Here is a 27,131-nt window from a genome sequence, read left to right on the forward strand (position 1 = left end):
CTTGTGACAAGATTTCAAAAGCCCCAGTTTCCTTTAACAGGAATGGTCTACAGGGGTATAAAAACGCATTCATATTAATTACTACATTCATATTATTTTCAATAAATTGCTTCAGCACCAGATGCCCTATTAGTAGAAAGTCCTTTTCTTCTTCCTCCTCAACCACCCAAAATTGTCTCGGAACAAACTGGAGCCAGATTGGTCCACACGGTATCTCTGTCTCTTGGTATCATTTGTCCACTGCTGCCTTTGCGAACCCAGGTCCTCCCTCTGTCACGGAGGAACCCCACAACTGCCTTTTACAATTCAGAGCTTTCTTGACTCTCATTCTCTTCTCTACTAGTGTTCTCAAGAGCATGACCATAGTACCTCAGGGCTGGAGGAGCTTCTAGAGCAACTTCCTGTTATGATGAAATCAGTCCACCTCCACACATTCATTCATTCAGGACACATCTATGTGTATGTGGGTGTAAGCACAGGAAAATGGCCAGAGGAATAAATGCCAAATATTGATAATGGTTGTTGGAAATATTTGCTGAATGAATGAATAGCTTAACTAACCCACTGGTGATGGATATCTTTCAATATTATAAACAATGCTTCAGTAAACACCTGTGTAATTAATTCAAGTATAGGTATTAAAAAGAGGCAAAATGATCACTTTGCATATTATATGATCGTCTACCTAGAAAACAGTAGAAAATCAACCAAAAATATTAGTAACAATGAAAGAGTTGAGTAAGGTGGCTGACCATGAACTAAACGTACTCAAATCTATAACTTTCTTATATATCAAAAAAATCAGGTAGAAAAGAAAATGGAAAAAAGATCCTACTGTCTTCCCTCCATGTACATATATACATATGAACACATATATAGATACTACATATATATGGATTCATTGTTCAATGTATATATGTGTGTACACACACAAATCTGTATGATCTATATGAAAAACCTAGAAAATTTTACTGATGTACATAAAAGAAGACAAATAAAAAGGTTTTTGAGTGGAAAAGCAATATAAAAAATGTGTCAGTGTTCTAAATTAATTTGTATATTTAATGCGATCCCAATGAACACTTAAATGATTTTGAACTTCATTTGAAATAATAAATTTGATGAAAGATTGTAAAATTCTGAAAAATAAGACAGGAGAGTATTTGCCCCAACCAAGTATTAAAACACATTATAAACCTATAGTAATTAAGACAAACTGAGCCTGGAAGAAACAGATCAAAAGAAGGAAGTAGTGAGTACAGAAAGACATCCAAATATCTAAGGAGGTCTAGTATCTCATAAAGAAGACATTTCAATCAGTTAGAATGTTATCTTACTCAATTAATAGGGTTGGAAAAACTGACAAGTTACCCACACACACAAAGAAACTTAATTAGATTACTAACTTGTCTTTCTCCAAAATAAATTCCAGATAGACAAAACATTTTGATATAAAACCCTGCCATAAACCAGGTTGAGAGTTAAATAACCAAGTAAGAAAAAAAAAGTCTATGTATTACACAGAGCAAATAACCCAAATGTTGTTTTTATAAATAATCTATAAAATGAATTAAGTAGAGAAATGAGCAAAGACAATTAGTAAAAAACATAGGGGCCAGCCCCATGGCATAGGGGTTAAGTTCAGCAAGCTCCACTTTGGTGGCCAGGTTCCTGGATCTGGATCCCTGGCACCAACCTACACCACTCATCAGCCATGCTGTGGTGGTGACCCACATACAAAATAGAGGAGATTGGAACAGATGTTAGTTCAGGGGGACTCTTCCTCAGCAAAAAAAAAAAAAAATATATATATGTATATTATATATATATTATATATATATATATATACTATATACATATATAAAGGTGGACAATAAATATACCAAACAAAATGTTCAGGTCAGTGGTAAACAAACAAACATAAAGTGAGATAATTTGATATTATTTTCCCCCCATAAATTTGCCAGAAATGCATAATTCCCATGGATGGTGTGGGAGGGGGAAGTGGGCATATTCATACCTGGCTAGTGGAGGGATAAATTAGTTCAATTCTTTTGAAGGCTATTTGGCAACATGTAGCATAACTGTAAAAAGTACATACCCTTAGACTAACAAATCTACTTCTAGGAAAGACTATTGTAAGGAAACAAAGAAGCAATTTATGCATAAACAAGGGTGTTCATTGTAAAGTTGTTTATATTAATTAGAAATTAGAAAAAAATCTAAAGGTCTCCAAATAAATTATTTAAATTAATTATATTCAGCTTTACAATGCAATGCTATGAGATCGTTAAAAATAATGTAGATTTGAACTCATTAATACATAAAGCTGGTCACCATAGATTATGTTTAGAAATGTTACAAAACAGCATGTATAGGATGATCTTATTTATGTAGAAAAAAATTAAGTATGTTCTAGTATGTACTGGAAAAAAAACCCAACCCTAAAATATTAATAGCGATTATCACTCCTTCGTAGGGTTATGATAATTTTTATTTTCTTCTTTAACCTATTTTCCTCCAATCTCCATTTTCTACCAGAAATTTAGATTATTTAATAATCAGAAAAAGCAAAGCAATTTATATTTTTAGGGGAAAAAAATCTCATTTTGTTGGTTAACTTGAAACGTCTACATTTCCAAAACTGATTTCTTTTTTCTTCCTGTAGACCTAGCTCCTGGGGGTTCGGATGACTGGATCCATGACCTGGGTATCAAATATTCGTTTACAATTGAACTTCGAGATACAGGCAGATATGGATTCTTGCTGCCAGCGCGTTACATCAGACCCACTTGCACAGAAGCTCTCGCTGCTGTCTCTAAAATAGCTTGGCACGTCGTCAGAAATGTTTAATGCCCTTCATTTTTTCACTCTGCTCCCCTATGTTAATTTACTGATTCCAAGAAGACCAAATCATTGTACTAGTTTAAGTTTTATCAGTAGTTTTGATAAAAGGTTTTCCTATTCCTCGTTTTTCTCAAAGAACAAAATAAATGATACCTTAAAATTAAGGCAGACAAAGGTTCACATTTTTCCTTTTTTTAAAAAAAATTGTAAGAGGCTAGATACTGGCTTTTTCTTTGATTCGCGACGTTTGACTAGCCATCTCAAGCAATTTTAATAATTAGTTTCATGCAGATCATTGGACCCTAAACAACAAAAGGAAACGTGGTCAGAAGTACAGTAAAGATTTCTGCTCCAAATTTTCAATAAATTTCTGCTTGCACTTTTAAAAACACAACCGTGCTTTCCCTTTGCTCCACAGCAATAGGCAGCGGCGCAGAAAGCCGAGGGGAGTCAAAAACAGGATAAACACCGCCTGTCGCTCCAGCTCAGCCGCTCGATAAACGTTGTGCAGCGCATGAATGAATAGCTGTAGTTAATTTCGACAACAAATGTGGCATTGTGCATACTTTCACAGCTGTTTATTGTAAGAAATTACGTAATAAAAGGGGGAAATTCTTTTAAATTCACTCAATTGGGAATTTTGGCTCCGCCTGCTTCCCAGTTTGCTCCCCGGGATCTCTCACAAAGATTGACAATTTCGACTGCTCGGAGTCGGCCTTACGCCCGGGGGGCGTGACTACGAGGGGGCGGTGCCTGCGCGCTGACGACTAATGCGGCGGCCGGAAGCTGCCTCTGTCCACAGAGGAACAGGGCAAACATTGACTTCCGGCGGCATTTTGAGGCGAGCCGACTGCTTAGCGGCCTGGTAGTGTTTTATTGCTTTTTCTTACTGCCCCGTCTATCTTCCTGCTTTTTCTTCGTACCTTCCAGTCTCGCTTGACCCTGGCGAAGCAGCGGGCCGGCTCCGCTTCTCAGCCGCCCAGAAGGTCCCTCGCTAGCCGAGGGCGGGTTCCCGGGAGCCGCGCGCACCTCCTTTTCCTCGTCGTCGGCTTCCCGGGGCCAGGCGCGGGGACAGAGTCGCCTCCTCCGCTCCTCGGAGCGGTGGCGGCGGTGGCGCTTTCGGACCGTGCTTACGACAGGAGCTTGGGGAGGAGGTAAGCTTGAATTCTGAGAATGGGTGTGGGTATCAGGGGAAAGGCGTTGGGCGGACCCGGGATGGGGAGGCCCCCAGTTGTCCTCCATCCCCGCTTGAGTAACGCCGGGATCTTCAGCTCTCCCTTCAGCATCCCACCCTCAACTCTGCAATAGCTCCCTGTGCTTAGGCCTCGTTCTGATTCTGGCGAGTCTGTCTAGGGGAGAGGTGGGTTCAGACGAAACGTTGTGTACGGTTTACCGTGTGACGTGAGCTTGCGCGGTATTAGCATTTGTATGCGATGAAAGGGTGCAGGAATGGGGTCTTAGATTTAAAGGCTCCGTCTTGACGCATTCCAGACCTGTTAGGGAAAAGTATCTTACTTTTGGTTGTATTAGGTCTTACTTATTTCCCAGCAGCGATCACTTAACGACTTAGGTCCTGGGAGTTGAGGAGTGCTACTTTATCTTCTCCTCCCCTAGTAGTTACTTTTGGCAACTATCTATCAGACCGGGGAGGGTGGAAAGAAAGGAGAGGACCTGACGTTTGGCATTCTCTCTACGTAGGTTGAAGTAATTTATATGGCTGGAAAATTATTCAGAGTTGATACTACTTGAATGATATTGGTAGGATCTTTTTCTGGAGCTTAGTGTCAAGATAATTCGGTTATAATGCGAGGGTTTCCGATAATTTGAACCACTTTGAAAATTAATGGGCGTAAGCAGTCTCTTCAGGTTTTTGGTTTTTTGAAGGAATAATTTAAAAAGCTTGGAAAAGATCTTCACACCTCAAGTTTTCAAAGTCCGTGATACTGTTGGGATAAATCCAACTATAAATCCAATTATGCAGTACAATCCATGTGTATATGGTGCCAGTTTGTGGAGTGTAGTTCTGTAATATTTGAAATTACTGGCTTTAGTACCTCAAGCGACAATAATATTGGAGAGTTTTGTGGACATAATACGTAGATTTTCAAATAATTTACAACTTATTAATGAGATATTTAGATTATAACACGACAGTTTCAACAAGACACTTAGAATGTTGATACAGGTGTGTAGCAATTTGTGTCTGTAAAAATAACTGCACCGTGAAACTAAGACTTACTGTGTGGGTCTGCTAGGATCCAATTTTATCGCATACATGCCTCTTACTGGCATCCTAATTATTGGTAATTTGCATTGAACATTGATTGCATTTTTTAAGATTTACAAATTCATCTAATTTTCGTATCTGTAAATTAAAACTAAAATGTAATAAGTGGATGCTATTTTAACTTCTGTTCAGATTATTAAAATTTTAATGTTATAGGTGTGAATTTGTATTATAATATGCATTAGTATTTACGTATAGAAAGCAAAATTGTTTGACTTATATTTATTTGAAGAATTGGTTTTCAGTGGATGTTAGTCTTCCTGACCTCCCCCACCCCCCACTCTCCTTTTCATACAGAGTTGGAGCTATTTCAGCAGATACTTAGTAGCAGTTGAAATATTAACTGTTGTTGATATATAAAGTGTCTTCTACTCTTTTTGATAGTTTTGTATGTTGCAGTTCTGTTCACTTCATAGTAGTTGCCAGCATGGGATATTCTCTGTGCATAGTCTTTTTAATAAGTTATTTTTTCTGTACAGTGCTACAGTATTGCCTTGCTCATACCTGTGTAGTCAGTTTAGTTCTGTCAATTCTGTTGGGAATTCAGTTTGGGATTGTTTTAGTCTGTCTTGTATAAGCAATCTTCAAGATTGTTTTAGAAAGTTCTTTAAAAAAATTTCTCCCAGACTATGCATCAAATAAACTTAACTTTTTTCTTTCAAAAATACGAAATATAAATAGGGAAATATTTTATTTTTATTTAATATGTATTTTTTATAACCCTCATTATTTTTAAGACAACCCTTTTAATTTTAGAACTTAAGTAGATAGGGATTTATTCTACTATTAGTATATTTATGTAGTTTTAATTGCTTAATTATTTGGCAATATCTTAATATTATGCTGCTACTCATCCAGATTAAAGTGGTTTATGCTTTCATTTGTGTTACCAGGAGACCTCAAAAAGATGTCATTATGGATTGAAGTGAAAATACTAGAACTGATACATATTTTATTGACAAGATTTTAGTAATTAGGCTTCAGAAATAATTATTCAAAAAGAGGCCCCTGTATGTTTCTCTCTTCTCAGCCATATTTATAGTATGAAGTTTTGAGTACACAGTAATAATTGTAAGTTTTTGGGGAGAGACCAACAGTTCCCATTTGTGAAGACCTCTTGTATTGCATCTTAATAGATTCAAACTTTGTGTTGGCCATTTTTTTTTAACTGAAAAAATATAATAAAAGCTTCTGATATTTATTCACTCTGCCAGTAGAGAGGAGAAATAGCGGCGTAACTCAGTAGACTTTCACCACTGTTGCTCTGGCTTCGGTAATGCTGGTGTTTGGGAGAGACGCAATGATGTGGGTGGAAGTGTGATGGCAACTGAAAGCCAAAGAGTAACTTGAAAACAAAACTGGAGGGAAAACTTTCAAAGTCTCTGAGACAGGGAAGACTTGAATATTTACATTTTTATCTTATTTTATTGTCTCTAACTTCTCTCATATACTTTGAAGGGTTTACTTCGTATTGAAGCCTGTTCGGATATTAATTGAGAATGTTTTTTCCCTCCTCAGTTAAATCTACATTTTATTTGGTTATGATATTTTTCTTCCTTTGTGGGCTCAAGTTGTTAGATTGAAAATTCTAATTAAGTCACATTAGTTGGTAACAGTTTTTAATTAATATATATGAGTAAATGCTTTTTTAATGTATGGTAGATTATGTGTATATATTTAGATGAATAAGATTTAAAATATATTTTATATTCTTTGTGAGCATAAAGCATTTTATCTATGCAAAATCATGAATGTCTCGGTAATAATATTTACATAGCTTGTTGACTACTGATTGAACTTCCTAGATAGATGATCGGAAGAATTCCTCTTCTTTCAATTAGAAAACTTCAGTTCCTACTTGTTGCCTTTTTGCTTCAGATAAATAAATAGATAGAAGGTTTCTTTTTGGTTTTTTTTGGGGCGGGACTCTAGGACCTCCCCGTAACCTAGACCTGGTACTCAAACTCATTGCCATTTTAGGGTAAGATCTGTCACTGTTGGATTCTCTGAGAAAAGAGGAGTATACGTCTCTGCTTCATTGCTGTTCTTTCCTAAGTTGGAAGACGACAGCAGCTAGAGGTACAATTCCTGGGGTCATCACTGTGTAGGTGATTCTTGAATAGTTTTATTTTTTCTGCTCTTTCTCCCCAAAACACCGCAGTATATAGTTGTATATTTTAGTTGTGGGTCCTTCTAGCTGTGGCATGTGGGATGCCGCCTCAGTGTGGCCTAATGAGCGGTGCCATGTCCGCGCCCAGGATCTGAACCTGCGAACCCCTGGGCTGCTGAAGAGGAGCACGTGAACTTAACCACTTGACCATGGGGCTGGCCCCTCTTGAGTAGTTCTTGTTGTCACCTGTAAAAGCAGCTTTGTCTCTGTGGGAAGGAACTTTTTTAGTGGCCAGAATACAAGGAGAAGGGTAAGATTGATTGGATCATTAGTCCTCCTTGCTTGAATGTCTTTGACATGGCACTCGAAACCCTTTGAAATGTTCAAAGCTTATGTTAGGGATGTACGATTGGAGAGAAGCTGTGAGCCCTGCTTTCCAACGGTATGTCAGGGGAGCAGAGGAGTGCTGATCCAAGCAACAGATTACAGAACAGGAGGAAAAACAGTAGGGTTAATACCTGGAGCCCTCGGGAAAACAAGAGAGGATAGATGACCAATGTATCAAGTATAATAATAAATAGCTTGTTGCCCCAACTGTGGAAAAAACTACCATTGACTTTTTTTGTAGGCAAGTGTGTTAGAGTGGGGCCATGTTGGGGATAGGAGTTTTGGGGGCAGAACTAACCATTTCCGTTGATAGTGGAGGGAAAAATACAAGGTTAGGGTTAGTCTTGAGGCAGTGTGATGGGATGGTGTGCCTATTTTTCAATTTCAAGATAACTAATAATAGGTAATAAGGAACTTTTACAACCCATTCAATTTTAAATTTATTAATAAATGTTTTAAAAATTGAATTAATTAGGATTACAGTGTACATCTCTGTATTTTTATATTTGTAGTATTTATGGTAACATATAATGAAAGTAAAAATTTGTTTTCCTATGTATTTTGTTACATATTTACTTATTAAATCCTGCTCAGTTATAAATTGTGAAAAAGTGGTTTTCTCAGTTAATCAAAGCTCTACATTTTCTAGAAGATCTTTCTCAGCTTTATCTTGGCTTTTAGTTCTTTATGTTCAGTAAATCAAGTGGACATATGAAATTTTCCCAACTTTTCCTCTGTAAATTCACATTTAGGCTGAGAATGAGCCCAAGTAAAGTTAAGTCAAAGCTTATCTTAGAGTACTAAATCCAGTATGTAGGATTGACTGTATATAGTTCCTTACTTGGAGAACAATTGATGCATAAGTGATTTTATGTTGTAGCAAATTCTTGTTCATTTATGTGACACTCTACCCTAGTTTTTAAAAATTTGTAATTACTTTAAAGTTATTTTGTAACTGCTTTAAATCACTAAAATTAATTGGTATTAAAATAATGATTACATTTTATCTTGAAGAGAAGAAGAATATATACATTTTTCCAATGTAAAACTACCATATAGTATTATTTCATGTTTTTTTCTTGGTTCATTCTCTTTGTTCATTTGTCAAAAGTTGTCCTTATTCTTTGGATCCTTTTAAAATGTGACCTGAAAAGAAGTATCTAACTGAACCAAACATTGCTTATAATTTTTTTTTTAGTTTTGGTTGGGTACTACGATGATTTAATTTCCTTTCAAGTGATATGTCTTCGGAGCCATGTTAAGGAGCATTTGTGAACTTTGTAGAGACTAGTTCTATACCAATTGGAACTTTTACTTCTTTAGTTGCCATGGTTCATTCTAGTAACTTTTGACTACTAATAAGATTTCAACTAATGTTTAGATTGTATGAAATGTGATACGGTGTGGTTCTTTTTTTTTTCTCATCGTTAGACAGTTCCTACCCATTTCCCACAGTAGAGTATTCTCTAGGTTTTTCTAGGTCTAGAATTTAATATTGTTTCTAAAGTATATCATGCCACTGTTTTCTGATATTTTCATTTCTAGTTGAATCATCTGATTATATACTTGGATTAGTTTTCTATTATGGTTTTAGTTTTTAATATTTGCTTTTTAAAATATTTTTACAATTTGTCATTCTTTTTTTTTTTAATAATAACGGTAAAATAGCCTGTTCATTACTTTTAGCAACTTTGACTTTATGTTCGATGTAGTATAGATTGTAGAAACACCTTCACTTTATCTAGTTCTATGGCCTGTCCTAGTTTGAAAGAAAGTCATTTTATCAACATTGAGATTTTTTTGTGTTATTGGAAAATAAATATCCTTGATTAGACCATTCTTCTTTGACCTCTGTAGAACAAAGAAAATATTTGAATAGTATTAGTTTTTCTCCCAAACTGATTTTTGGAACATAACTAATGTTGTCTTGTAAACTGTATAAAACAATTTCTACTCTCAATTAAATTCTCACCTGATTTTATTTTCCTATTTTCTTTGATGTAGCTTTTTTTTCCAGTTAACCAGTTGATGGAGAATGGTAGCACATTTTCCTTAAAAGATAGTTACTAAATATTGAAACAACTTTTATAAGGAACTTAGAAACTAAACATTTTACAGTGTGTTTTCTGAGGTTGAATGTACTATGAAAACTGAGTAGAATCTTGTTTGTTCACTCTGCAGAAGAAGTAAAATTCTAGCCAACAGATTTCAAAGTTATAAATTCACTGATAAGGTGTGTTTTAGAAGATAGCTTTTGTTTACCTCTGTTTAACCTGTGACCTTTCTATGCGTTTTTTTCTCCTGAGGAAAATCCCTTGTAATTTACAATATTATCTACAGTTTTATCTGCTTGTAAGTTATGGGCTCAGTTACTTAAAATTGAAGAATTTTACAGTTTTGCCTCTCTCTTTTTTGGTTAAAGTAGTACAAAATGTCTAAAATTAGAAGGAAGGTCACGGTGGAAAATACCAAGACCATATCTGATAGCACATCCAGAAGACCCAGTGTGTTTGAGAGGCTTGGACCCAGCACGGGCAGTGCAGCAGAGGTGAGTTGTCACCAGTACAGTCCCAGAGGTTCTCTTGCAATCCTGTTCTTGGAATACTGATTTGTATCATAAAAGTGAACAGGTTGTTGTGTTGTAGGAATGGTGGTTCAGTAAATTGTTTTAAATGTGTTTCCTAAAAAGGAGTGAAAAGGATGGAAGGGTTTATGGGTTTTTCTTTTTTTTTTTCCTGATGTTTTTATTATTTGGGGAGTAATGCATCTTGGGTTAGCTGGAATTTTGATAGCATTTGTTTTAACTTTGTGTCACTAGCATCTTTTTCTGGAAATAAATATGAACTTACATAGTAATATCTGTCTCTTAGACACAGTGCCGTAACTGGCTGAAGACTGGCAACTGCCTCTATGGAAACACATGTAGATTCGTACACGGCCCTTCACCCCGTGGTAAAGGTTATAGCAGCAATTATAGAAGGTAAATCAAGAACTGTGAATTGTTGTATACTATTAGAAGATGACTTTTGTAATTTATTTAGTATAAAAATCTGAAATAAACTATTTTGTCAAATTTTCTATCTTGGTGGTAGTCTTATCTATAGTCAAAGACCAACAAGATCTTTTTAGTTGTTAATTTAAAGATTAATAGAATGTTTGCTTTAAAATTAACTTATTTGCTGAATGTTTACTTGTTTTGACAATAGATCTTTTTATAATATATATATGGCTTACTCTCTCCCCCAATTATATGCTAAAGTGCTGCTTAAGACAGCCCAACTTCATGGATTTATTTTTAGTGAGAGACTGTTTTCAACTCTTAAAATATTAAAATTTAAATGGAAATATAATTTTAGCTTTTTAGATGTTCTAAATTCAAATCTTAATGACAAAAGATAATCTAATGCAAGCTCTGTAGGTTAAAATGCATTTGCCAAATCCCTTATCGCAATGTATTAATGTAAATGAAAATATGTATTTATATGTGGATAAATGTCCTACCTATTTAGAACATCATTTTGCCTTTAATAAAGGCAAGGCTAAATTACGCTTTTCTAATAAAGACCTTTTGTTTTTCTTTTGGTTCCCCCATGATGATTTTGTTATGGTGTTTAAAGATGTAACATACATAAGGATTGTCACAAAAACAGTTTAAACTTGATTGGTAAACATATAATTTACCTGGTCCTAAAATTGGGTGTGCTGATTGCTACAGCAACATATGAAAACTGAACATTAACATTTGGATATTTTTTTTTAATTGGGTGAATTTTTTGTGTGTGTCTAGATTTTGAAGTTTAATAGAATTTAAAATTCAAACCCTTAACAGTAGCTCACTTTCTGTTCAATTAAGCGTTGTACATTTTGGTTTACTTGTGATGCTGAATACTCTCCTTTTGTGTTTAGATTTTCATTTCTCCCTTCTGTTCATGTGAGAAAATTAGTCTTTATAAGTTTAATTACCTGTATAAATGCATACCTGGGGAAATTATTTAAGTAATTTTAGTGTTATGTTTATATTATTACTACACTTTTAAAACATGCTTTAATGTGTCTTTGAAATTTATTAACTTACTCAAATTTTTTATACAAGAAACAGTTTTGAGGAAAATGGACAGAAATTTGTCTAAAATGGAAAAAAATAATGTCATTACTAGACTTAGAATAAAGGATTTTTTGTTATAATTTTGCTATTTTGTGTGTGTTTTTCCATCTAACTTCTTTTGTATGTGTGTATTTTCTATTTTTTTGTAGGGAAGAAAAATACAGTTTATAGTGTGATTCAAAGATGGAAAGAAAAGCCATGTATTTCAGTAATGCTTATTTAGTCCAAGACACTTAAGTCATTTGTTGAGCATTCACTGTATGTAGAGCACTCTGTTAGGTACTGTTCAGGTTAGGAACACGTTTGTAATAAACTTTTATTATATGAAGGAAACCGGGGCACGTAAGATTTACATGTACATCATACTTAGAATTTAAAGCATTTAAGTACTAGTTCTTAATAAGAAGTTCCATTTTTGAAGTTCATCTTTAATTGTTAAAACATTTAATATAGATCTATAAAATGTACATGCAAATGTTAATGAGGACCTTTAAAGTGAATTAACTGAAATTACTTCTTCACTAACCATGTGATTTGTGTTAATGATTGATAAATTAAAGGAATTGATTTGATCAACTATTACTTGAAAGAGATGTGAATATTTATGTGATTTGTTTATATCTTTTAAAAAATATTATGTACAGTATTTTTTGGTGGCCAAAGAAGGATGTAGTCATTCCTTAACTTCCGTTGACCTTTTTTAAGGAGCTCTAGGAATATTCTTTGAAGGCAGTGTGTTCTATTTCTGCTTTGTTTTTCTGCCTTAGTAATGGTGTGAAAATAATTGAACAGCCGTTTATCAAATTTCCATTATAAATTATGAAGTCTTACCAGTGTTGAATATAAATGTATTTTTCCTTATTAAAAAAAATCTATAGCAGAATATAAAATCACTGTCTGAAATCTTGCTTTGAATACTTTATTTTCTATTCTGAAATAATTTCAAATTTAAGAAAAGTTATAGGAATAACACAAAAATTCCTATATTTGCTTTGATTCTTAAGGTGCATAAAGTATTTTCTCCATTGTTGATGTTGTAGATGATAGTACTATTGCTTCTAGATTAATTTTGCAGTGCTGTGGTTTAAAACTTTATCTTCCTACTTTCTGCTTTCGAATATAATTAATGTATTTATGTGATTAATAGGAAAACAAATTAAGCTGTTACTTAGAAATTCCTTTTTCTCAGCTCACGTATAGTTTCTTTATTCATGTCACCAGTACCTGCCACCCCATGGAATTTTAATGTATACGTTTTGATTGGTATTGGAAGAAAACTTGTAAGTGATGCTCATATTTTTTATATATTAATATTTAAACTGAAACAAATTCTTTTTCTAAACTTTAGGAGCCATGGATGGTTAGAAAAATTATATTGAGATTTATGAGGTTATTTCTGTAAATGTGTTCTTATAAAATGTTATATAAATATAGATTTGTTTTGTTTTGTTTTTTGTTTTGTTTTTGTTTTTTGGTTCAAAGGTCACCAGAAAGACCTACAGGGGATCTTAGAGAAAGAATGAAGAACAAGCGCCAAGATGTGGACACTGAGTCCCAGAAACGAAATACAGAGGATTCATCCTCACCTGTTAGGGTAGGAATGAATTTCCCAAAACAAAGTTAAATATCAGTAGTGATTTATTGTTTATGTTCCGTTTTAAATATTATCTTGTGTGCTAATTATACAATAAATGTGTAACATCGTATTATAATGTTCTATATGGATAATGTAATTTAAAGGAAAAAAGTCATCTCAAAAAACTCATAATTCTCTGATTGTTTCTTTTCTTGGTGGTAGTTAAGATGAAGGGAATTGGTTGGCAGAGCTCAAGCTGAACTTTGTAGGGTTTCTATACCTCGGTGGGCATCGTGAGTATGTAAACATATTCTTAAGTTTTCAGAATTCAGCCGGCTGTCATATCCTGCCTGCTTCCAAGAAAGACTGAAATGGCTTACACTAGAACACTTAAATTAAAATAATGACAGAAACTGTACTGGGAAACTTAGGTAAAGGAAAGCACATGTGACCACAAAATTTTAGTGCATTTCTTGGCAATGAAGCCAGAAGAGAAACAGAATTTATGATGTAGTTTATTGAATAAAAGAAACATAGATGTTTGTCAGGAATGGAAACCTTTCCTAGAGCTAATTTTTTTTTTCAAGATATTTATCATACTCTTGTGTGTCTATTTGTAACAGATTTATTGAGATTTAATTCACATACCATACAATTCACTCATTTAAAGTGTACACTTTGGAGTTTTTTCATATATTCACAGAGTCATGCAACCATCACCACAATCAATTTTAGAACATTTTCTTTGCCCGAAAAGAAACCCCATACCATTTAGTGGTCATCCCCCATCCCCCCAACTGACCACCAGCCCTAGGCTACCGTTATTCCACTTACTGTCACTGTAGATTTGCCTATTCCAAATATTTTGTATAAATGGAATCCTACAATATGTGGTTTTTTGTGTCTAGCTTCTTTCACTTAGCATAGTGTTTTCACGGTTTGTGGAAGATTATAGGATGTATCAGTATTTTATTCCTTGTTTTTGCTGAATAACATTCCACTGTATTGATATGTCACATTTTGTTTATCCTTTCTTCAGTTGAGTCTTTCAATCATTCAGTCATTCGATCTGTTCAATCATTTGGGTTGTTTGCATTTTTTGGCTCTTATGAATAATAATGCTGCTTTGAACATTCATATACAAGTTTTTGTGTGGGCATGTTTTCATTTCTCTTGGGTTTATGTGTAGGAGTGGAATTGCTGAGTCATATGGTAACCTATGTTTAACTGCTGGAATGTTTTCCAAAGCAGCTGCACCATTTTACATTCTTGCCAGCAGTGTATGAGGTTTCCAATTCTCCACATCTTTGCCAACATTTGTTATCTAATTTTTTGATTATAGCCATCCTAGTGGGTATGAGGAGTAATCTCATCATAGTTTTTATTTGCATTTTCCTGATGGCCAGTGATGTTGAACATCATCTTGTGTGCTTATTGGCTATTTGTATATCTTCTTTGGAGAGATGTCTCTTCAGGTTATTTGCTCATTTTTTAATTGGGTTGCCTTTCTATTGTTGGTTTGTAAGAATTCTTTATATATTTTGGTTACAAGTCCCTTAGATATATGATTTGTAAAAATTTCCTCCCATTCTATAGGTTGTCTTTTCATGTTCTTGATGGTGTATGTTTTTTAAAGCACGAATGTTTTAATTTGATGAAATACAATTTATATTTTGTGCTTTTGCTGTCATATCTAAGAAACCATCGTCAAATTCAAGGTCACAAAGATTTATGCTTATGTTTTCTTCAAAGAATCTTAGAGCTTTAGCTCTTACCTCTAAATCTGTGACCCTTTTGAGTGAATTTTTATTTATGGTGTGAAGTAAAGGTCCAACCTCATTCTTGTGTGTGTGCATATCTAGTTGTCTCATAGTTTTATGAAAGTTATTGAATTGTATAAGCAGCATCCTCTTTGAAATTTTAAGATGTGTAGGAGCATTCTTATGCCTCTTTTTGATCCTTGATAAAAAAGCTGTGTCACAGTTTTCCATTATAGTTTGTAAAGACTTACCTGTGGGGACCTAAAGTAATGCTATTTTAAGGATGTAGCTTTCTAATATCTGATAGGATACATAATACCATTTTAGAAGTCTCAGGTAGTAGTTCTCAGCGGGCGGTAATATCAAAATTCTTTTAGAAGAGAGAGTCTTTTTCAAAATACACATGCAGATACTCTACCCCTGATCTACTGAATTAGAATTTCTAGATAGGGGCTGAGCATGTGTGTTGCTTCTTGAAATAACCTGTTGATTCAGAATAATGAATGGACTCATTCTGGTTTTCTGGTAAATGTTTAACAACCACTCAGGAAAAAAAAGAAAGCCATGCTTTGTAGGATTTGCCAGTTTCTTTGGTGTAAATACTCCCATTATGGTCAGTTTCAAGCTTCCAAAGTGATACCACTGAATACAAAGTTGGCAAGAGAGACTCAGTTTCACACCGTTATGTAGTATTCTCACACACACAAACACACACGAACATACATACATATATACATACAATAAATGTAATTAACCACAAGAGTAAAATGTACTAAAATATTTAGGAAGTGAGTTTTAAATAATTGCCACCTTTGTTTTTAGTGTTATTTGTTTAATTGTTAGTTTACAGAATTTAATTTTTAATTATAGCTGTGTTTAACAAGGGCTTACACAGTTCTAACAGTTTACAGTTGGCTCTGATGAGTCAGCGTGAACTGGCTCCAGCACATCACTGGATGGACTGTAGTTTATATAAAGGGCAGACATTTGGAATTCGTATTCTGAGCACGTTGCTTTAGGAATTGTTATTTAACTCTACTGTCAGTTCCCTTATCTGTAAAGTGGAGGTGACAACTGTGTCAGTGTGTTGCTGTGAAGAAAATATATGTAAAACAAGTAACATGACTGACTATCCCATGATGACTGCTTAGTAAATGATATGTACTGGATTAGAATTGCTCTCAGCCTTTTCTCTTTAATATAAACTGGTTTTAGGTTCTTAATAGGAGACGAACATGAGCATTGGAGATTTATGTTGTTAACAGATATCTAAATGTTAGTGTGTTGTTGATCATGAAGGTTTATATATTCAACAAATTAATTTAGTAGACAGCGAAGCTGGCATTTTGTTAAGAAATTTAAAGCCTGATTCTTGCTTTCCCACGATAAGAAAGTCCTCAACGGCACTGAACTTCATGCACATGTAGGGGATAGAGTCACAAGATTCAAGAACAGTCAGATTTTAGGGAATTCACTATCCAAACTTAGAAAAAACTTTAATAAGCTAGGATACCAGGGTATTAATTATTTTGAGTAATCTGGCAGGATAACAGGTGCTGATCACTTCTGTGATACCTTCCTACTGCAGTACATGTGACTTGATCTTCACATAGCGAATTTCTGTGGCACAATCAGATGTAGTTTAGGTGGGGGCAGCTATGGCATGGATACTATAACATAGCTAAGATAGGATATGTGTGATTTTCCACAAACTAACTGTAAATCCACCCCTTCTCTGCCACTGACCTCATCTCCAAAGTGTCTGAGTTATGATGTTGGTAATCCCTGATCTTGTGGAGAGACAGATTCATAACTAAATTGTAATTCTATAGGGTGTGATGGTATGTCAGAGAGAGAAGAGCAAAGTGCACAATGGAGAGAATGAATAACTGCCTGGGGAACCAGAGAACACTTCACGGAGGAAAGTGATATTTGCACTGGGTTTTGGAAGGATGGATGTGGGAGGGGAAGGGTAAAAGTCTAGGAAGAGGAAAAAACCAACACAGTAACAACAAGGACTTTTAAAGGAGTAGTGTGTTTGAGAACATGTGAAGCTGTGTGCCTAGAATGTAGGAATTAGAGCATGTGGGAGTGAGACGAGGGCTGAAGTGATCTGTCTTGTTCACCAGTTCGCCTCCAGACCCTGAAACTAGTAAGTTCACTTATTGAATAAATGAAAAGTGATTCTGATGTGCAGCCGGTGTTGAGAATCCCTGGTGGTCCTGGGTCTGTGCTGTCCAGTGGGGCTGTTGAACACTTGAAATGTAGCTAGTCCAAATTGAGATGTACTCTAACGGTAAAATACGTACTGAATTTCAGAGTATGAAAAAAGTATGAAAAAAAAAGAAAGTCAATTATTTCATTATTTTTTATCTTGATTGTATGTTGTATTGAAAATATTTATTTTTGGATATGTTGGGTTAAATAAAATATGTTACCAAAATTTTAATTTTACCTGTTTCTTTTTTCTTGTGGTAACAAGAAAATCTAAAATTACATATGTAGCTTGCATTATATTTCTATTGGAAAGAGCTAGTCTAGGTGATCTGAAACAAACTTAATACAATGGAACTGAGTTTAACAGTGAGAGGCTTATTTGAGGTAGAGTCAATAGGATTTTATGACCGAAAGAATGGCTGGAGGGGAGGTTAAGCCTAACTACAGGCTTTCCGGGCCATTAACTAAGAAGGAGAGAAGAGAGTTGGTTTGTGGTCTCTTTTGTGCACTCGGCTCACATCATCATGGACAACTAATTTTTGGCACTGTTTTCAGTACTTGTGCTGACATTAATATGCTATTTTAAAACATTTATGAAATAATATATTACATTTTTATGGCACTAGATACTTTCAACCTGTCAGTAGAACTTTTCAAATGCAGTATGTGAATTGTGTTTTCTTCTTCTATAATAGAGACTTGTTATTTTATGTAATTTGAGCACAAAGATAAATTAACTTTGAAAGCAAAATTAAATCCCTGAATATAGAGTCAGATAGAAGGAATATTCAAGCATTTGTTGATGATTGGGGTGTGCATGTGCTATAGGGACTCCCTGTATCTTAGGATAAGCTTTATTGCTGCATTCAGAAGTAAAGGATTAAATAATTCATCCTTGTGGGAGGATATCTAGTTTAGGATTTAGAGATGCACTGTGAGCATCCCTGTGCTCACCTAAAATCTTAGAGCAGATGGCCCGTGGTCTAAGTTTATTTGTATATATTGATCTTTTATTTTTAATTTTTAAAATTGTAGAATATACATAAAACTTAGCATTTTAAACATTTTTGGGTGTCCAGTTCAGTGGCATTAAGTATATTCACATTGTTATGCAGTCGTTACCACCATCCATCTCTTTTCATGATCTTTGTTTTTAAAGACTTGAATCTTTGTTAATCTGCTCTCTCATATATGAAAGTAAAACAGAAAAATGTTTCAACTGATGTGTGTAATATTTTTTAAAATATTTTTTCTTAACCCATCATTTTAATGACCTGCTCTGGTTGCTATAATAAGTCATTTTCAGAGGTTTTACTTTTGAGACTTCCGAATGATGTTCCCTTTGTCTTGTCCAGTATTTTTTCAAATAGTCATTTGGACCTGTTTTCTACCCCACCTCAACATGGTGACTTATCTTCAAGCAGAGAACCTATTTAGGCTTGATATTTATCTTTACCTCCACGCTGGATCTATTTAAGGTGACTGCTATTCAAATTACTTTTTCAGATCTCAGTCTGTAGCCAGATCTCAAGTTGATTATGCAACTTCCAGCCTATTTCAGATATCTTACAGGCTGCCATCTATTTTGACTTTGCACACACAATAGATATTTTCCTCCCCTTAATGCCTGGTTCTCTGATATTCTGAATTGAAAACTAATTTCTAGCATGAAGCTTCCTGTCTCTGGGAACCCTACCTCCCAGATATATACATAGTTATTAGTTTTGCTTTATAGTCCCCTACCCAATTCTATTACTGCCCCTACCCCTAGACCCCCTAAAATCCCATCTCATTCTTTTTATACATCTTGATACTTCTAGCTAGATGAGGAAAAGTGACACTGATTAAGGGAGGAGATAGTACTATAGCTGTTACAAAAAGCTGACTCATGCAGTAGAGGACTTTAAGTTAGAAGGCCTTAACACTTTTACTAACTATCCTGAGTAAGCATCTTGGTGTTGCTTTTTAATTTGTAAAATAAATGTACCTGCACCAATATGTCACAAGCTATGGTGAGAACCAAGTGAGGACGGAAATGTGAAAATTCTTTGGAAAGAATAAAACAGAGTAAATGCAAAATAGGAAGAGTAGACAGTCACCAAATTAAATATTCAGGAAGCAAATCTCTGTAGAGTTAAGTAGAACAATGAGTGTTGTTTATCTGTTTCAGGGGAAAGGGTGTAGAGGAGAAGGGTAAGAGTGTGAATGGAGATACAATATATACCACCTGGTAGAAATGGGGTAGTGAATGTACAGTACAAGAATAAGTATGGTGATTTTTTAAATGTAGATAATTTTTATTTCATATAAAATAAATAAGTTTTTAGCCTGATATGGTCTTTAAAAGTATTTTTTGATAGCATTATAAGGAGTTGTTCCAGTTGCTAAACCTTGGCATAAAACAACCATTTATTATGTTCACAGATTCTATCAGGAAATCAGAAAGGGCACAGTAGGCATGGCTTATCTCTTCCTTGATGTCTGGGTCCTCAGCTAAAGTGCTGGAATGCTGGAGGCTGGAATCATTTGAAGATTTGTTCACTCACATTTGGTTCTTAATGCTGGCAGTCAGCTAGAGGCCTCAGTTCCTCTCCACGTGGGCCTCTTTGTGTGGGTAGTGTGGGCTTTCTTGTAGGCTAATGGCTGGGAAAGAGAGAGCTAAAATCTGGGTGCTAGGAGTACTTGTTCCTACTGGGGTGGCATTTCTTTTAGGCCTTCTCAGCTGACAGAGCAAAGAAATATATGTGTGTATAAAAACTGGTATATATACATACATATCTATAAATATTACTAGTAACCATATATACCTATATTAAGCTAATCATGAATTCTTATTGATGTCTCCAACTCTAATATAGTACCACTGTTATTTTTTTTGCTCAAGTCTTTCTTCCTTAGTTTGTGCGAAGTCTTTATATTAGATCCTGAGCTCTTTTCAAAGATTTACTTTATTGTGATATAATTTGCAAACAATAAATTGCATTCCTTTTAAGTGTATCATTTGAGTCTTGACAAATGTACACACCTGTATAATCACCACCATAATCAAAATACGTATCATTTTCATCAACCCAGAACATATCTTCTTGTCCTTTTGTAGTTAGTCCCCTCCCAAACCCAGCTCCTAACAACCTCTGATCTGTCACTGTAGTGAAATCAGATAATATATACTCTTGTGTCTTGGTTCTTTTAGCATAATGTTTTTGAAATTTAGCCAGGTTGTAGCATGTGTCAGTAGTTTGTTCCCTTTGTGCTGACTAGTGTCCTGTTGTGGGGATATATCAAAATTTATTTATCCATTCCCCACGTGATGGACATTAGGGTTGTTTCTAGTTTTTGGCTATTATGAATAAAGGTGCTATTAACATTTGTGTACAAGTCTTTGTGTGGACATATGTTTTCTGTAGGTAAATACTTAGGAGTGGAATTGCTCAGTCATATGATACGTATATTTTTAACTTTAAAAGAAATTGCTGAACAGTTTTCCAAAGTGGTTGTTTGATTTTACATCTCTACCCACAGTGTATGAGAGTTTCAGTTGTTTTACGTTCTTACCAATACTTGGCATTGTTGGTCTTTTTCATTTTAGCCATTCTAGTGGGTATGTACTGGTTTTACTTTGCATTTCTTGATGATTAGTGATGTTGAGCATCTTTTCATAAGTTTATCAGCCATTCATATATTAAGTTACAGCTTTTGCTCATAAGTTGAATTATTTGTCTTAATTCAGATTTGTGGTTCTTATATGTTCTGAATACCAGAAATTTGTTAAGATACATCTATTGCAAATATGTTTTCCTAGTGTGTGACTTGCCTTTTCATTTTCTTTTTAGTGTTGTTCAAAATACCTTTTAATTTTGACAAAGTCCAGTTATATCCTGTGTTACTTTGACACAGCCCCGATAGTCCTTGACGGTTTTTTTCTGTTGAGAGAAGATGTTCCCAGCTCACTGTGTCTATCTTATACCCTATATCTGGAATCAGCCATTTTTCCCTACAACTCTGGTTCTTTTATTGGGAGATGGAATTTCAGGACCACTACTTGGAAGCTTATTGCCACTAAATTAGTTGTTTTTAGGGCTTTTCATTGGGCATACCTAGGAAATACATATGTATCTTCTCTTTAAACCTACAAATGTACGTGAGTTCAAATAATTCAGATTCAGAATTGCAAGACTTGTACCTAATTCTTTCTTTTTTTCCCCAAAAAAGCTTGAGATCTTTTTTGGTGTTTTTTAGGATTGGCCCTGAGCTAACATCTGTTGCCAATCTTTTTCTTTTTTTCCTTCTTCCTTCTTTTTTTCTCCTTCTTTCCTTTCTTTTCCCTTCCCCAAAGTACCCCAGTACATAGTTGCATATTCTAGTTGTAGGTCCTTCTAGTTCTGCTATGTGGGAGGCTGCCTCAGCATGGCTTGATGAGTGGTGTCATGTCCACGCCCAGGATCCAAACTGGCTAAACCGTGGGCTGCCAAAGCGGCTGTATGAACTTAACCACTCAGCCATGGGGCTGGCCCCTTACCTAATTCTTTGACTTTGTAGTTGTATCGCTTTTATGATGAAAGTGTTGGTCCCTGTTGACATTCATTTGCATTATCTTACATTTAATAGTTCCAGAAGAACAATTAACAATAGTATTACTAATCATATGATTACTAAGAACAGTTTGGTATTTCTTTGCAGTTCTTAGGGTATATCCTGTTGGGGAAATATCTGTGAAATCTGTCTGTTAGGAATATAAAATCAAATTATTCTATTTTAAGTTACTTCAAACAGTTCTGTATGTGGTTAAACCACAAAATTGATACATAGCTGGGTTGATTCATTTTGATTTTAGTTTTAGGGGTTTCTTTCTGATTTAATTTTATTTTTTAATATATATAGTTTAAAAAATGTTTATTTATGCAAATAAATAAAATATTTTCAGGGGGCTGGCCTGGTGGCGCAGCCGTTAACTTCTCACGTTCCGCTTCTCGGCCGCTCAGGGTTCTCCAGTTCGGATCCCAGGTGAGGACATGGCACCGCTTGGCATGCCATGCTGTGGTAGGCGTCCCACATATAAAGTAGAGGAAGATGGGAACGGATGTTAGCTCAGGGCCAGTCTTGCTCAGCAAAAAGAGGAGGACTGGCAGTAGTTAGCTCAGGGCTAATCTTCCTCAAAAAAGTATTTATGTAGGGGTATTTCTTCTTTTTCTTAGATAAAAGGCAGCATACCGTATACATTTTTCTTTACCTTTACATTTGTCTTTACCTTCCTTTTTTACTTAACATTATATCCAGCAGACCATTCCATAGGAATACATAGAGATATTTCTTAAGCTTTTTACGTTTACATAATATTGCATTGTGTGCACGTGCTATATTTGTTTAGCCAGTCTTCTACTGGCAGACTTTTAGGTTTTTTCATTCTTGCTACTACAGATAGAACTGTAATGAATTGCTTTGTGCACTTGGATTTGTTTTTTGGGTGCGTGTATTTTTTTAGTTTATCTTAGGGATAGATAAATCTCTAGAATGGAATTGCTGTGTCAGGGTAAATGCCTGTGTAATTTTGCTAAATAACGACAGATTCCTTTTTCAGAGCCATACCGTTTTGCATTGTTTCCAGCAGCATATGACAGTGCCTGTTTCTCCTCTGCTTCATTAGCATATGTTGTCAGATTTTTCCATTTTTGCCATTTTGATAGGAAAAAATGGTGTATCAGTATAATTTATATGTTTCTCTTATGAGTGAGGTTGGACATCATATATTTAAGGGGCATTTTCTGTGAATTCTCTTCATATCTCCTGCCTATTTTTCCACTTTTTTGTTGGTCTTTTTCCTCTTTCTTTTTAGAATCTCTATGTTTTAAGGATAATAACCTTTCATTTATGATACCAGGTGCAGATAATTTCCTCATTTTGTTGTTTGTCTTTTTTTTAGTTTTTAATACTTTATTTTTTAGAGTTTTAGGTTCATAGCAAATTTGAGCAGAAGGTACAGAGATTTCTTATATCCCCGTGGCCCCTACATACTCACAACCTCCCCCACTATCAACATCCCAAACCAAAGTGATAGCTTCCTTTTTTTTTTTTAATACATATATAGAGATAGATAGATTGATTGATTTTTATTTTCCTGGTGAGGAAGATTGGCCGTGAGCTAACATCTGTGCCAATCCTTCTCCACCCTGTATATGGGACACCACCACAGCATGGCTTGATGAGCAGTGTGTAGGTCTGTGCCCGGAATCCGAACCCATGAACCCTGGGCCACTGAAGCGGAGTGCACAAACTTCACCACACCACCAGGCCGGCCCCACAAAGTGATAAATTTCTTAAAATCAGTGAACCTATATTCATACATCATTATCACCCAAAGTTTGTACTTTTCATTAGGGTTTATTCTTGGTGTTGTACATTCTTTGAGATTAGACAAATATATAATGACATGTGTCTACCATTATAGTATACAGAATAGTTTTACTGCCCTGAAAATCCTCTGCGCCTATTCATTCTTCTTTCCCCCATCTCCTGGTAACCGCTGATCCTTTTACTGTCTCCATAGTTTTGCCTTTTTCAGAATGTTGTATAATAGGAATCATACAGGATGCAGCCTTTTTTTGATTGGCTTCTTTCACTTAGTAATATACATTTAAGGTTCTGCCATGTCTGTTTATGGCTTACTGGCTCATTTCTTTTGATCACTGACTAATGTTCCTGGATGTACCACAGTTTATCTGTTCATCTATTGAAGGACATCTTGCTTCCAAGTTTTGGCAGTTATGAATAAAGCTGCTATAAATATCTGTGTGCTGATTTTTGTGTGTACACAAGTTTTCAGTTCATTTGGGTAAATACCAAGGAACGGCACAATTGTAGGATTGTATGGTGTAATCATGTTTAGTTTTGTAAGAAACTGCCAAACTGTCTTACCGAGTGGCTTTAACATTTTGCTTTCCCTCCAGCAATGAATGAGAGTTCCTGTTGCTCCACATTCTCACTAGCATTTGATATTGTCAGTGTTCCAGATTTTGGTCATTCTCAAAGGTGTGTAGGGGTGTTTCGTTGTTGTTTTAATTTGCATTTCCCTCATGACATATTATGTCAATCATCTTTTCATATGTTTATTTTCTTCTGTATATCTTCTTTGGTGAGGTGTCCGTTTAGACAGTCTTTTGCCCATTTTAGAATCACATCAATTGTTTTCTTGTTGTTGAGTTTTAAGAGTTCTTTGTATGTTTTGAAAAACAATTTTTTTATGAGATGTGTCTTTTGTAAATATTCTTCGAGTCTGTGGCTTGTCTCCTCATTCTCTTGACTATCTCTTTCACAGAGTGGAAGTTTCTAGTTTTATTGAAGTCGAGTTTATTGATTATTTCTTTCATGGATTTTGCCTTTGGTGTTTTATCTAAAAAGTAATCGCCATACCCACTCTCATATCTCTGTTACCTTCTAGGAGTTTTATAGTTTGGCATTTTATATTTAGGGCTCTGATCCATTTTAAGTTAATTTTTGTGAATAGTATAAGATCTGTGTATAGATTCACTTTTCTGCACTTGGATGTCCATTTGTTCTAGCACCATTTGTTGAAAAGGCTATCCTTTCTCCATTGTATTGCTTTTGCTCCTTTGTCAAAGATCAGTTGACTATGTTTGTATGGGTTTATTTCTGGACTCTTTGTTCTACTGATCTTTTGTCTGTTCTTTCACCAGTTACACAATATCTTGATTACTGTAGCCTTTTAATAAGTCTTGAAGTAAAGTAGTATCAGTCCTCCAACTTTGTTCTTCTCCTTCAGTATCGTCTTAGCTGTTTTGGGTCTTTTGCCTCCCTGTATAAATTTTGCCTCCCCGTATAAATTTTAGAATCAATTTGTTGATATTCACAAAAATAACTTGCTTGGATTTTGATTGGGGTTATGGTCATGCACCACGTAACATTTCAGTCAGTGACGGATCACGTATAATGACAGTGGTCCCATAAGACCATATAGCCTAGGTCTGTAGTAGGCTATACAATCTAGGTTTGTGTAAGTACACTCTGATGTTTGCACAATGACAGAATCACCTAATGACACATTTCTCAGAAAGTATCCCCATCATTAGGTGATGCGTGACTGTACAATGAATCAATAGATCAAGTCAAGAAGAACTGACATCTTGACAATATTTATTCTTCCTAGCAGACATTGTATGATGTCTGTTCTTTTATAAGTGTGTTTTATGGTCCAGAATGTGGTCCGTCTTGGTGAATGTTCCATGCAAGCTTGAGACAAATGTATATTTTGCTGTCATTGGATGAAGGAGTTTGTAGATGTCAGTTATATCCAGTAGATTGATGATGCTTTTGAGTTCAACTGTGTTCTTACTGATTTTCTGCTTGCTAGATCTATCCATTTCTGATAGAGGGGCATTCGAGTCTCCAACAGTAATAGTGGATCATGTATTTCTCCTTGCAGTTATGTCAGTTTTTACCTCATGTATTTTGATACTCTGTTTTTAGGTGTCTATATATTTAGGATTGTTATATCTTGAAGAATTGACCCCTTTGTCATTATGTAACACCCCTTTTTGACCCTGATAACTTTCCTTGCTGTGAAGTCTGCTCTGTTTGAAATTAATAGCTACTGTCACTCTCTTTTGATTAGTATTAGCACACTTTATCTTTCTCCGTCCCTTTCCTTTTAATCTATATGTATCTTTATATTTAAAGTTGGTTTCTCATAGACATCATATAATTGGGTGTTGTTTTTTGATTCACTGACAATCTCTGTGTTTTAATTGGTGCGTTTAGTCCATTGATGTTTAAACTAATTATTGATATAGTTAAATTACTATCTACTATTTTTATTACTGTTTTCTGTTGTTACCATTGTTCTTTGCTCCTGTTTTTTGTCCTTCTCTTTTTGTGCCTCATATGGTTTGAATTGAGCATTTTGTATTACACTTTTTTTTCTCCCTTCTTAGCATATCAATTATACTTATTTTTACTTTTTTTAGTGGTTGCCCTAGAGTTTGCAATGTACCTTTACAGCTAATTCAAGTCTTCTTTCAGATAGCGTTATAGTGCTTCACACGTAGTCCAAGTACTTTATAATAACAAAATATTCCTAATTCTTTGGTCTTATATCTTAAGTGGTATTGGGATTTTCTGCTCTTTAAGTTTGGTAGAATTCCCATGTGAAACTAACTCAGTCTGGTACTATTTTATGACATGAGTTCTTTAACTACTTTATTTTTTTCAGTGGAAATTAGTAGACTTTTGACTTTTGTCGAAGTCAAGTTTGGCAAATTGTATTTTTCTAGAAAACTATTTCATCTATATTTTTAAACTGGTTTGCGTAGAGTTGTGTGAAGAAATCTCATGTTTTTCTTCATTTTTCTCTATTCTAATGGCTGTTTTCATTTTGTCATATCTGATTTTGAATACTTCTTCATTAGGTTAGCCAGTGGTATATTTTCAAAGAATCAGCTTTTGAATTTATATATTAGTTCTTTCTTTCTCTTTTCTAACACATTTATTTCTGTTTTTTTCTTTATTAATTCCTTCTTTGGTTTACTGTATTCCTTTTCTTTGTTGAATTGGTTGAGCATTTATTTTATTTATATTCATATTTAGTGCTATAAACTTTTCTTTGATAACTGCTTTAGCTGAATTCCATAGGTCTTATGTGTCATGTTTTCATTATCCTTATTTTCAGGAAATTCTCCTCTTTTGGTTTGGATGTCACCAATGATTGTTTAATGGCATGTTTTAAAATTTTGAGGCTGAAGAGTTTTTTGCTTTTTGTGTGTGTTCTTTTGATTAAAACAAATTACTTCTCAGGCCAGCCCCAGTGACGTAGTGGTTAAGTTCAGCGCACT

At 34.8% G+C, this 27,131-nt stretch overlaps 2 protein-coding genes across 14 annotated transcripts in view; both read left to right on the plus strand.

Moving 5' to 3' along the window:
* The window catches only part of CPB2 (carboxypeptidase B2), a 51,515-nt gene extending 48,494 nt beyond the window's left edge, over positions 1–3,021 (plus strand). The window contains exon 11 of the mRNA XM_005601367.4: positions 2,669–3,021. Within this exon, the coding sequence (XP_005601424.1) occupies positions 2,669–2,853 (185 nt within the window). The 3' untranslated portion in view covers positions 2,854–3,021. The remainder of the gene's footprint in view (positions 1–2,668) is intronic.
* Positions 2,669–27,131, plus strand: part of ZC3H13 (zinc finger CCCH-type containing 13) — a 98,716-nt gene continuing 74,253 nt past the window's right edge. For 6 of the 13 annotated variants that reach the window (XM_014732093.3, XM_014732095.3, XM_014732096.3 and 3 more), the window contains exons 1-4: positions 2,669–4,001; positions 10,054–10,179; positions 10,502–10,611; positions 13,219–13,330. In XM_014732093.3, the coding sequence (XP_014587579.1) occupies positions 10,063–10,179; positions 10,502–10,611; positions 13,219–13,330 (339 nt within the window). In that variant the 5' untranslated portion in view covers positions 2,669–4,001; positions 10,054–10,062. The remainder of the gene's footprint in view (positions 4,002–10,053; positions 10,180–10,501; positions 10,612–13,218; positions 13,331–27,131) is intronic. The other 7 variants (XM_014732098.3, XM_070239751.1, XM_070239752.1 and 4 more) reach the window with 4 other exon arrangements.

This window comes from Equus caballus, chromosome 17 (genome assembly GCF_041296265.1).
Source record: "Equus caballus isolate H_3958 breed thoroughbred chromosome 17, TB-T2T, whole genome shotgun sequence".
NCBI lineage: Eukaryota > Metazoa > Chordata > Mammalia > Perissodactyla > Equidae > Equus > Equus caballus.